Source organism: Phyllostomus hastatus, unplaced genomic scaffold (assembly GCF_019186645.2).
Source record: "Phyllostomus hastatus isolate PE091 unplaced genomic scaffold, TTU_PhHast_1.1 phas_scaffold_387, whole genome shotgun sequence".
Taxonomy (NCBI): Eukaryota; Metazoa; Chordata; class Mammalia; order Chiroptera; family Phyllostomidae; genus Phyllostomus; species Phyllostomus hastatus.
Window position 1 is genome coordinate 742,830 of NW_025334027.1, and position 12,749 is coordinate 755,578.

The following is a 12,749-nucleotide window of genomic DNA, read 5'->3' on the forward strand; positions in this document are numbered from 1 at the left end:
CGCACCAAAGCCCACGTTTCCCACCCGGCGGGGTGATGAGTAAGCGGAGGTGAGACCGCGCTCACTACCAAGAAAAGGAAGGGGACGGGCTCTGCGCGCGGCATTTTGGGAACGCGTGGTACTCTGGGAGAACGGTGCCGCCATTCGCTTGTCTCACGCCCTCGCAGTAACTTGAGTTGCTGCCACTGCCGCCGCACAGGGAAGGAAGAGGAGGCCGGAGCCGGTGAGGAGAGGCCCAGGGCAGGGAAGGGTAGGCCGAGGCATTCGTAAGGGACCTGGGGCTGGAGAAGGACGCACTGCTGTGTAGCTCTGCAGGGCTCGGGGAGGGAGAAGAGCGGGAAACCCGGGCCACCCAAACCTCAGAGTCGCCTGACTAGCGCCTGGAAGTGAGTTCATTAGCTTTACCCCGAAGTACACGCTCTTCCCTTTCTATGTGTCTCCGGGCCAGTGCTTTTGGCAGTACGCAGGCCACTGAAATCCTTTCTGGCTGGCTGCCTCCATCCCCTGAATGCTACCTGGGGAAACCCTGTAAAACTTCCTTGCATCTTTGCCTCCATCCCCCTTTCAGGCATTAGCGTCCTCGTGCTTTCCACACTATTCCAGAAGTTTCATCAAGTTCTCCTGCTTCTAAACTGGTACATCCGTTTTCTAAGTGCTGTTGCCTTTCATTGGATCATTCCTTACAGTCTTGCAGTGGTTCCCCATCGTCTTCAGCAGAAAACTCGGATGTCTAAGACTTCTCATCAAGGAAGCCTGTCTTTCCCAACCTCATGTTTCCTTTCCTCCCTTGAACGCACACAGTGGGTCCCAACCTTCAGTCTTTGTTCTTTTTGGAATACAAAAAAAAATCCACCTATTTTTTATTCGGTCGCAGGGCATTTGCCCTGTGGTTTTGTTTTTCCTCCCAAGATAAGCATTTCCCACTTAGGGCATATTGTCACTTTGTGAACACTTGGATATTTTCTTTTTAGCCTTGATGGTGAAGTGGAGGGTCAAAGGGCATTGAAGAAGTTGAATTAAATGCACAACCTCTTCTGGATTTGCCTGGATCCATTGTTTATATCAGCAATAGTCAATACTCTATGTATGCCCAATATAGCCACATGTGGCAGTTGAGCACTTGAAATTCCGTGTCTAGTGTCACTGAGGGACTGAAGTTTTTAATTTTGTTTCACTTTTAATAGTTATGTATGGACAGTGGCTGCTGTGTTGGACAGCCCAGGTCTACATGGTATTGTCAACCCACAGTTGTCTCTCCAGAAGAGAGAGACAGAGGTACATGTATTACGATTCTCACTCCCCCTGACACACAAAATTGGTTATTTGATGAAGATAAAAGGACATATGGTACCAGAGAGGGAGATGGCATGTCAGTCCTTGAGGGAGGCATGGTGTCCGCCACATGCCTCCTCAGGCTCTGAAAGATGAACTGACCATTGTCTTTCTTACTGTAGAACTCTCTTCCTGCCAAGATGTCTATTGGTGTGCCGATTAAAGTTCTGCACGAAGCTGAAGGTCACATCGTGACGTGTGAGACGAACACCGGCGAGGTGTACCGCGGGAAGCTCATCGAGGCAGAAGACAACATGAACTGCCAGGTAGGTACCCTGCTCTGCACCTAATTTTGTGGGGGAACCTTGTGCCCCTGTCTTGGAGAACAGAAAGTGGTGATTGGAGGTCTTTCTGAGGTTGTTCTCACTGAACAGTTATTTAGGGAGCACCTGTTGCGTGCTGGGGACTGTTATAGGTGCAGGGATGTGAGCATGAGGAAGAGCCATTTGGAATGTTGGAATATTTAACTTGTCCTTAGTTTTCTTAATTCCATAACCATTTCCGCCCATATTTGGAGGACCTGTTTAAGAGATGTGGTACTACTTCCTTCGTTAGAATCCTTCAAGTTTGGGCCATTATCCATTTGTCTCCATGCATTTGCATAATACTTTGTAGTTAGTAGAATCTTCTCTTCACTTATTGTGTTTATTTGCCATTTTTCTTGGGGGCAGGGGCTGAGTCTCATTTGATTATAGGAACTGCCTTTTTAGGTGAGTGGGTTCGGTGCAAGTTTTATTATCCGTAAAATAGGAAGAATAAGATTAAAGGACTCATCTACTGAATGTTACCTGCTAATAAATGTTGGAGCAGCTTCCTGATGATGGTGTCCTTCCCTTGGCACTATTTTGCCTTTTGCTAAAATCACATGGATTTGTATGGCATTAAAAAGTATTGGCATACTTTTTCCTTTGTCCTTTAACCATCAGTTAAGAGCTGAGATTTTGTAATCAGATGTTGGTTTGAATCTTAAATGACCTCGGGTATGTTCATCATCTCAGTCTCTTCGTCTGTGAAATGGGGATGGTGCTGTTTCTGGTCCTGTGTGGTATAGATGCTGATACTGAAGAGCCTAGTGTGGGGCAGAAATGGCCTGGCTCTAGTACCTCCGCTGTAGTCGGTCACTGGCTGACTGGCCTGGGGAGAGTGGCCTCAGGGTGACTGCTGTGGTGGGTCCCAAAGGTGGCATCTGGAGGTTGTTGGCTCCCTACATTCCATCCAACCTGTGGTCCCTGTGAAGGACGGACTCAGCACAGGGGTAACACTCATGCCGCAGCGTCGTTCCCAAGGTCAGATGAGTTATGTGTGTGCCGCAGCCAGCCCAGCACCTTGTGCATTATAAACTCAACATAGAGTACCTGTTACTGTCTCCCAGGTGAGAAAACGGAAGGTCAAAAAAGTAAAGTGACTTACCTAAAGTCACACTGTGGGTCAGGTATCTATTCATTGCTTCCCAGGATCATTCCTTTTTTTGTGGTTTCTTTGTAGCTTTGAGCAGCATTGTTCCGCCGAGTGAGTTGACCAGCTGGCGCAGTTTCCTGGTGTCCAGGGAGATAGGCATCTGGTGACTGCAGGTTTGGGCTCTCTGCAGGTCCTGTGGCCTTGGCCGCCTTGGCCTTTGTGAGGTGCCACAAAGATCCAGCCCTCTGGGTTAAGGCATCCTTACTCATTTTCAGGTACTTTAGTTCGGTGAGTAGAATGCAAGACTGGGGGTGCGGTGTGTAGAGAATCTTGCTGTGTTTATTTAGCTATTTGGACAGCTTACTGAGCTTAGGGCCTCAGACTGCCCATCTGTAACTTGAGGGTGTCTGACCAGGGGCCCCGGGTGGCCTCTCAGAGGCAGCCAGTGTGTGGTAAAGCGCACAGACTCCATGGCAGACATACCTGAAATCGGGTTGCGGCCTGTCTCCTGGTGTGGCTTGGAGGGAGCTTTTGACCTCCCTCACCCTCTGTTCTTTCCTTTCTAAGTCAATAGTGAAAATAGGACCTCAGCCTAAAGAACATAGTTGCAGAATAAATAAGCAGATGCTTGTCAATCAATGGGGGCCAGCCACCTGCCTCCAGCCTGCATTAATCTTCTAGGGCTTCCATACAAAGTTCCACCGTGGGTGGCCTCAACCACACATGCACTCTCTCAGGGTTCTGGAGGCTAGAAGGCGAGATCGAGGCATACGGGGTTTGTTCTTCTGAGGGCCGTGAAAGAAGACTTGTAGATGGTCAGTTTATTCCTATGTCTTCAAATGGTCTTCTTTCTGTGTGTGCCTTATCTTAATCTGTTCTTGTAGTAACACAAGCCACTGTTTTAGGGCCCAGTTGCCTCTGTTAAAGATCCAGTTTCTAAATACAGGTATATTCTGAGATACTAACGGTTAAGACTTCTACATAAGAATTCGGGCGGGGGGCATAGTTCAGCCCATAACACTGCTGGTGCCAAGGTGCTAGTCTTCACTGAGCCCACCTAAATCTGCCACATCGAATAAAACCCAGCAGGCTGTGGCAGAGCCGACCCTGGCGGTGATGACCACTGAGCACAGTTCACTCACGGTCCTGGGAACCAGGGGGCCGATGGGGCCGACAGTGCCTGTGGGCCCCGGTTGGCAGCTTTGGGGATAAGAGCATCCCTCTCAGAACTTTTTCTGCTGGTTCTGTGCTAAGGGCAGCTGGAGTTTAGCATTTACCATTTGATGTTGGGTTTTAATAATATTTTCTACTGTAAAAACGGGGTGGGTCACACACCACAGAGATTGGGAAAACAAATGAGAGACTCTTACAACAGCCACAATTGGCATGGACTTTTCTCCCTCGGGGTGTGTTTTGGGTTTTTATTACTTAACTTTTACTTGTTATTACTTAACTTGAGGATTACAGAGGAAGTAATCCTTACTCTCTGTCCCTTTTCAAAAGGAGTTAGAGGTGGCTTACAAAAACTCATTGGTAGGATAAAAGTAACAGGTAGGTCAAGGTACAACTAAGCTCAACTGAACAAACGAAGCCAGGAGTAGTCAGTATCCAGAAACATAAACTTGAATCCCCGCACGATTAATAAAGGGATGTTCAGGTGTGAGAGTAGGACTTGCAGGCAAAGGGAAATGATCAGTTCTGAAGTGCACGGTGTCCTTGAGATAAATACCACTAGTGTGGTTTTCCCGGGGCACTCAGATACGGCAGACTTTTTTTCCGGGGACCTGGTGGAGGTGATGTTAGCTAGTGTGCCCAGCAATATTCCCCTACAAAATGGGCCTTCCTTTGGGGTTCCTTGGGTATTTGTAATGTCATCTGTAATAGCCCTTTTTTACGTTTGAAATTGTAATGTATCCATGTGTTAAACCCAGGATGAGGTCCCTGGGGTGGTGCCTGTGGGGCCAGAGGGTACAGACTCTTCTGTGCATCCGAGGCTTGTCTGGCTGGGAAGGCAGGGAGTCTCGCTCTCCCGTTCCCGCACCCCGCAGCTGCAAGGCGAGCGTAACCTGGCGGCCAGTGCCGCGGTATGTGGCGTCAGCTCTGGATGACAGTCCGGATGTCTACATGTGGCTGTGCAGAGTATCTGCTGAGGGCCCCATGTGCCAGGGGTAATAAGCAAGGCTCTGCTTCAGCTGACTTTTGTTTGTAGCAGAGATGGGGTCTGGTGAAGGAGTAAGCCTGTCTCCTGTCCAGCTTGGGTGTGGAGGACAGGACCAGCGGCCTCCATGTGGGGAAGCTTCTGTTCTCAGTTATGCAGAGGCACCAGGGGCTTGAAGCACCCCGGCTCTGCTAAATGTGAAGGGGGGAGCTACGGGGTTTTCCTTCAAAGTCAGAAAATAATTTTTTAAAGAAAGAATTCTTCTAGTCATATATTTGGTGAAATATTAAAAACTGTAAAAGGAGCTTTAAGGTGAAGAATAATGAATAGAAATAAGCACACCATTTTGATTGTATAGACCAGACTCAGGACATAACTGCCAGATGCCCAGAGGGACCAAGCATGGAAGAAGCGGGTCTAAACCAAGTCTGCAGCCCCAAAGTCTGGTTTTAACCAGTCTCTAAAGACGAGGCGTGGGGTAAACCTGTTAGCTCCTCTGGCCTCCGGGTGTGTCAGAGCCTCCGCTCTGTCAGGTCTCGGGCAGGAAGATGCGGAGAAGGGGTCAGAAGGAGAGAAGGGGGCTCCCCTGCTGACGGTAGGGCAGGGCGCTTGCCGTGTGCCCGCCCCAGGAACGCTGCGGTTGGGGGTTCTGCGGTACCCGGCATGGCCTTACCGCGCCCTGGGGCCGGGGCCGGGGCCGTCTGTCTTGGCCTCAGCTGTAGCAATGTGCCGCAGTAAAAGTTGGGTGAATGGCTGTGGGGCCATCACTGAGTGAAAGTAAGGATTACTTGAACACTGAGGCAGTTAGTTGGTCTGATCCCCAAGACGGCCCCTAAGTGGCTCAGAGGTGAGCACTGAGCTCACATGTGCACTGTGGCCGGAGTGAGCAAAGGGGTGGTTCATGCCCTCAGCGGGACAAAACGGGTGGCATAGGACATCATCATGCTACTCAGAATACCATGCAGTTTAAAACTTAAGAATTATTTTTGAATAATTTTCCTTTTAATGTTTTTTGGACTATGGGCCCTGACTGGTGTGGCTCAGTGACTTGAATGCCAGCCTGCAAACCAAAGGGTCACTGGCTCAATACCCCGTTAGGGCACATGCCTGGGTTCTGGGCCAGGTCCCCATTTGGGGGCGCACTAGAGGCAACTGATTGATGTGTCTCACACATTGATGTTTCCCTCTCTTTCTCCCTCCTTTCCCCTCTCTCTAAAAGTAAGTAAAATCTTTAACAAAGATTTTTGGACCTTGGAGAACCATGGGGACTGCTGCACTAAATCGTCTCTTCCGCAGGATGGCATTTAGTTTGGGCACTTGGCTTGCTTATGCCATCTGTGTTTCATTGTGGTGTTTGGGAAGGTTGAGTAAACTGGGTATTCTTGCCTTCATTAAAACCTGGCTTACTCAAGTTATTGCCTTTGACTTGACACGGGAACGTAGCTTGGGCTCATTACAAACAAGCTGTGTGCGTGGGCGGGCAGTGGGCTGGGGGGCTTCCTGCGCAGGGCAGTTGTTGCCCTGCAGCGGTGGTAGGGGGGCGGGGGGTGTGAAAGCAACGGCAGGCCGAGTTCTGAGGGCTCGGGTGGGAGTCAGGGTGCTCCTGGTTCCATACTGCTTCAGCCAGAACACGCACTGTTTGTGAAGACACTTGGTTTACATCGTGTCCCTCTTATATAACAGCCTCTCCGAGATTTCCCAACCAGACCGGGGACACTGTGACAGGAAGGAATGAGGAATGCCGGTGTGTGCTGGAGAAGTGGCCTGGCGGCAGCACGGCCCCCAAAATAGACTTTTTTTTATCTCAAATGCTTTCCTCAAAATAGACATTTTTAACTGTCACTTCGAGTCACCATTTACTGAGGTCCCATTACAAGCCCGATGATAGGAACAACATTTAGACATACTTGTCCCATTCAGTTTCCTCCCTAACAGTTCTGGAAGTAAGCGGTGGTGAGAATGGGTGTGGTCAGATGGGCCTGGGCCTCCACCCCAGCCAGGCCACACGGGCGGTGCGAGCTCGGGCAGGGCAACCGAGAGCAGTCTGGGCTTGGTCCTCTGGGGCCGGGGGTCTGCCCCTGCCGCCCTGGGCCGCTTCATCTCTGGTGGCGGTGGCGAGAGTCTGTCTCTTGCAGGAGTGTGTGATGGAAAGTAACTTGCTGCGTGAAATCTTCCGGGACACTAATAAGGGTTCGCTACGTGTTGCTTTGTTAGGCGTGTTTTTCCTCACTGTGCAGGTGAGGCAACAGAGACTCGGGGGCCGGGAGACTTAGCCAGGGTTCCATCCCTGCGAATGGCAGGCCTGGGCCTCATGTGTGGGGTCTCGGGTCTGTCCTGTCTTCTCTGGAGTCATGGGGGCGCCTGGGCTGTGAGCCTGGGTCAGGTCCATGTTCCTCTCTCAGGGAGTCTGTGACCACACCTGGTGTGGCACCGGTGGTTATGATGTTCTTCGGGGCAAGAACAGGGTGGCAAGGACTTAGAAACTGAAATTCTGCTGAGTGCGCTGGGTGTGCACGCCTAGGCTGGGTGGTCGGTCGGTGAGCACTTAGAGAAAAGCATGAGGGGGTGTAAGAGGGGAGACAGCACAGCTCCCTGCGGTGTGGGCCTGGCCCACTCTGAGTAAACTGCGGTCCCCTTTTCTCCAGAAGATTCATAAAACAAGCTCCTTTCTCTGGTACGTCTGCTACCCTTTGAGATTGGCACTGGCAGTTTTGTGTCACCTTCCCACATCAGGCCAATGTCCTGGTTGATCTCACCTCTCAGCTCCCCGTCCCTCCATCCCTCCATCCCACAGTTTACCCGTTGGCACAATCGTCCTTCCAAAGTGCTGTCCTCGTCCTGTACGGCCTTCTCCTGCCCATGAGCTTCAGTGACTCCCGCAGCGTCTGAGGTGATGGCCCTGTCCTTCATCGCACTTCCCTGCTCCAGTCCTTGCATCCTGTAGGTTCCTGCATGAGTGTCCTGTCTCTCTGTGCCAGCCCTTGCCTCGACCCTCTTCAATAAGCCAGCCCTTTGTGCGGGCACTGCCACCTCCACTTCTCAGCCCCTGCTCACCCAAGCCAGAGGGGCTCTTCTCAAGTATGCACTCTGAGGGGACAGCAACCACACCTCCTGCGTGCTTGTGACCTTCACGGTGCCCTTGCAGTCTGTGTGCTGTGTACAGCAGATGTAGGAGAGGGCGCTGTTTGGACAGGCAGATCAAAGGTTCAGAGTTTATCCCCACTGAGCGCACTTCACATGCTGACAGGGAGGCAGTATGGCAACATTACAGCTCTGGAGCTAGGTCACCTGGACTTGCGTCTGGAGCCCCTGCATTCTGGCTGTTTGAGTTTGGACAGGTGCCTTTGTTTTTTAAATCTCTAAAAATGGAAAGCTCATACCCACTCTGGAGGTGCTGTGAGGACTATATACAAGGGCGGGCTCTTTGTATACAGGCCTCTTCTGTTGGGTGATTGTTCTAGGAACCCATCTGTAGCAGTGTGCCAGCTGGTGTTGTTGTGAGAGGCTGCATTCAGCTTCAGTGAACTTTTTTTGAAGACTCTTTCAGCACGTTTGCCTGCTTCATGACAGGTGGTTTACGAGTGTGCCTCCCACACCACGCTGGGTGTGCAGCGGTGTTTGACCGGAAGTGGCCTGGCCCCTGAGCCACACCTTCCCTGTCCACCGGATCTGGCTCTGAATGATTTGTTTTGTTGCCCTGGATGAAAAAGTCCTCAGATGGAAATGTTTTGCTGATGTGGAAGAGGTGAAACGAACAAAAAAAACCCAGCAGGAGCACTAAAAGGGATGAAAACTGACAAGTTGGAAAGCTGCTCTGAGCGGTGGAAGGTGCCTCAGCGGGTGTGCTGATCAGATGGAGAGTGCTTTGAGGGGACTGAGGTTTAAACAGAGAAGAATAAATACACAGTTTTTATAAATTCCAAGTTTGGGGTCACCTTTCATATGTAATAAGTTACTTAGCACAGTCCCTGGTGCACACAGTAGGTGCTTGCCTTACCCCAGCTTTGCCTGGTTCCTTTACTTCATGGTGTTAGTTTGTGCATTCCTGGACTCCTCCCACCAGCCAGGGCTCCCCCGCCTGTGGGCCCTGTTCTCCGCTGGTCCTGCTGTCCCGTGCTGATGAGCTGGCTTTCTTCCAGATGTCCAACATCACAGTCACGTACAGAGATGGCCGAGTAGCGCAGCTGGAGCAGGTGTACATCCGTGGGAGCAAGATCCGCTTCCTGATTTTGCCTGACATGCTGAAAAACGCACCAATGTTAAAGAGCATGAAGAATAAAAACCAAGGCTCCGGGGCCGGTCGGGGGAAAGCTGCCATTTTGAAGGCCCAAGGTAGGTGTCCTTGTGCGTGCGCTGGAGGGAGCGTGCCGCGTGCTGTGTGTCTTCCGGGAAAGGGCCCCGCTGTTGCCTGGGCGTGGAGGTGGACCTGACTTAGCCATCTCCACACTCACTGCCACCCCTTTGACCTAAATTCTGGGGGCCCCTACCTGTGAGGGGCGTGTGGCCTTGTCCCGCCCTCTCTGTCTTGCCTCGCCTGGTTGCATTCCTAAGGCTTATACAAAATCCAGAGGGGCTCTTTAGAAAAAAGATGGAGACTCCTGCCTTAAGCAAAAAGCAGATTAGTCTTTTCTCTAGGAAAAGCCCCTTGTTTCTAAAGTTATGGCCAAGGGACCTGGAGGAAGCTTGCTCTTATGTGGGTTAGCTTGACTTCTGACGCAGTGGGGTAACAGTTCCCAGAGAGCCCAGGGACACGGTCGCCCCTCGGCCTGAGCCAGGGGAAAGGCTGGTGGCAGAGACCCATTTTCGGACCAGAAGCGCGCAGTTTAAGCCACCGTTGTCCGTGACAGGCCCAGGCTTCGTTTTCAAAGCTGCTTCTATTTGAGAGTAAATTCTTTCTTCCGCATGTTCTGAAAGTGAGGTGAGCCGTTTCCCAGGGGCTTAGTCTGGCCCTTCTTCTGGGTTAGCCCACTCAGTGGCGTTGTGTTTGGGTCTGCAGAAAGTTCTGCCATGTTGACTAGCTAAGAAAGCCAGTGTATTCGTTAGAATCTGCCTCGCCTCAATGTTGGTAAAAAGATTTACAGTGTAGGAAGGTCTCTGGATTCTCTATCAGTCTCCCTAGCTGCTGTATGTATTTTGTATATGAGGTAGCTTTTGGGTTTAAAGATTCAGTAAAGCTATCCTTTAAAATGCCTTGCTAAAAAATGGATCAGTTAGTCTTCTTGCCCTTTGTAGACAAGAGGCAGTTGTGGGGAGTAGAACCAGAAGCCCTGGACTTTCTGTCCTGGAGAAGGAACGGTTTCGGGAATGCCAGCTTTCTTGCTAGAACTGCTGTTCTCTCTGCTTTCTCAGGGAGGGGCTCTCCCCATTGTCACTGTGTACCTGTACCATCTTCTCCAGCATAAGGTGAAACCCAGTAGCTGTGCACTAGAAGGCATTTGGCAGTGAATTTGCCCGAGGTCCACAGGCTTCTGCCTGTGCCATCTGTGCCTTTCCCAGCCCCTTGCTCTGGTCCTCTCAGCAGGTGCTGGGTTCTCAGGTCACTTCCCTCCCTCTTTGGGGCAGCTCCAGGCTCTGTAAGAAGAGAGAAGGGTAAGGTAGCCATTGGGATATTTGCACCTGTCCTTGAAAGCCACTGGTCCCCTCCTAGACCCCTTGTTGTACCCTTTGTACAGAGAGGGGTTTTGTTTTTGTGTGTGAGTTTGTTTGTTTTGCTATTATAAAACATTTCATACATGCAAAATCGGTCAAAGAATAACAAAACCCCTCACCTAGATTTAACAGAAGTTGACATTTAACTGTATCTGTTTCAGAATTTTCAGTGTGAATTGAATGCACCTGTTACGTTTTATCACGCTGGGCCAGCTCTGGGAACTCATCTTCGTTGTGGCTCCCAGATTTGCCCCCCAGACCCTTGGTTCTCAGTGCCCTGCCCGCCAGCTTCTGTGAAGACTGGTGCTGGGCTGGAGGCAGGAGCCTGGCGCCTGCCCCGGCCCTGCTGCCAGGCACCAGGCCATGCTTCGCTCTGGCTTTCCGTGTTCCCTTGTGATGGGGACAGGTGTGGTGGCAGCCAGGTGGCCTTTCAGGCCCCTTCCTACACCACGGTCCGGAGCTCCAGATGCTCTGTGGCATGAGCACTCGCTGACTGTGTTGACCTGGACTTGTCCTCTCTCTTCCCCACCTTCCAGTGGCTGCAAGAGGAAGAGGACGTGGAATGGGCCGTGGAAACATCTTCCAGAAACGAAGATAAATTTATCTGCCGAGCAGAACTTTTTCCTTTTTTTGGGGTTTTTTTTTTTTTTTTTTGGTTTTTTTCTTTCAAGTTATCAAAATGGAAGAGTATGTGCTTATGAGTGTGTCCTGGGTATTCTTTCTTTTTTTCTAATCCTCACCCAAGGATTTTTCTTTTCCTATTGCTTTTAGAGAAAGGAGAAGGGAGGCAGAGAGAGGGGGATAGGAATTTGATGTGAGAGAGAAGCATCAGTCGGTTGCCCGTCGGGCCTGCCGTCCTCGAACCCGCGCCCGGTGGTGCTCAAGGCGGCGCTCAGTCGGAGTGCGCAGGCCAGGCTCTCGTGGGTTTTCTTCTCACATCTTTCTCTTTAGCTCGAGGGGTATGTCCAACTCAATAAATATGGTGGTTGTTTTTTGTTTTTGAAAAAGTACAGATTGTGTGTTCATTTTGGAGTTGGGTGTTTTGTTTGCTTTGGCAGCAGGTTAAACTTTGATGCCCTGGCAGATGTCCTGGAAAAGGGCCAGCACTTTGAAGCCGCACAGTTATAAGAAAGATTTAAATGGCTGTTCCAGGCCAATCGGCTGGATAAGCCCTTAGAAAACTCTGCAAACGCACAGGCTGTCTCATTTATCTCCAGGTGCGGGCACTGCACGGTGCTTTGTTCAGGTAACCTTCACGGGAATGTCATCAGTTCAGCTTGAAAATGCAACATGGGCCCCCTGGCCCTTGACACAGTCCAGTGCTCTGGCCTCTGAGCCTGGTGGTTCCCCCTTAGGCACAAGTAATCTGATACTAAAAGGTAATTCAGAGGATCCTAGTGGCCAGCATCTGGCTCCTGTACTGGCTTTGTAAGCAGTCATGTGGGGACCGATTCCTGTGCATTTGTCAGAGCATCTCAGCATTGGTTGGCACAGCTACAGCTTTTAATGTAGCAAAGGCAGAGAGGGCAGGATATGCAAGGTGAAATAGTGAGGAAAGCACAGAAATCGGCAAAGCATTCTGAGTAAGTCAAACAACAGGTCTTGCAAGGCCTTCGGTATAGCATGAGCTGCAGCAGAAAGCATGGAAAGGGGATCCATTCCCGGCCCTTCGAACATGGCTCGTTGAATGGATTGTTCAAGTAATGGAAGAAGAAAATCCAGCACATCTGCTAAGCGGGCATTAAGTAGGGGTTTTCTAAACAAGCTGCTTTGTGATCATGGCACTACCAAGAGGCAACAAACCCTTTACTATTTCTGTAATAAAGAACTCGGGAGCCAGCATTGGTGGGGTTGGTCAGAAACCACAGACATGTCAGTGCCACGCAGGAGCACCTCGCTGCGCGTCTGCACACAGTGAGGCTTGGGCGAGACCCCACCCAGACCCTGAGAAGTGAAGGGGATTCTTACAGTTCTCTTCCTGATGAAATGTTCACAGTGAAAAACCCAAGAAGTTTTATGAAACAATAAAAATTAACCTGACACAGCTTTATAAAAAGTTTTATATCCTGCATTTTAGAAGAAAAATCAGTTGTTCACACCGAAAGAGCAGATAGTTCTGCAAGGTTTGTCGTGAAAAACGGCACCATCCCACCCTGCCTGCTGGGGGTGGTGGGGGCCCTTTCTCTGCCTCAGGGCAGCCCCCTGTCGATTC

The 12,749-nt window shown here is 50.6% G+C and overlaps 1 protein-coding gene across 1 annotated transcript; it reads left to right on the forward strand.

Moving 5' to 3' along the window:
- Positions 1-77: 77 nt before the first annotated feature.
- SNRPD3 (small nuclear ribonucleoprotein D3 polypeptide) lies at positions 78-11,547 on the forward strand. Its single transcript, XM_045819772.1, has 4 exons — positions 78-223; positions 1,455-1,598; positions 9,028-9,220; positions 11,074-11,547. Exons 2-4 carry the CDS (start codon positions 1,473-1,475, stop codon positions 11,133-11,135), a joined length of 381 nt encoding a protein of 126 aa, XP_045675728.1. The 5' UTR covers positions 78-223; positions 1,455-1,472; the 3' UTR covers positions 11,136-11,547.
- The last annotated feature ends 1,202 nt before the right edge of the window (positions 11,548-12,749 follow it).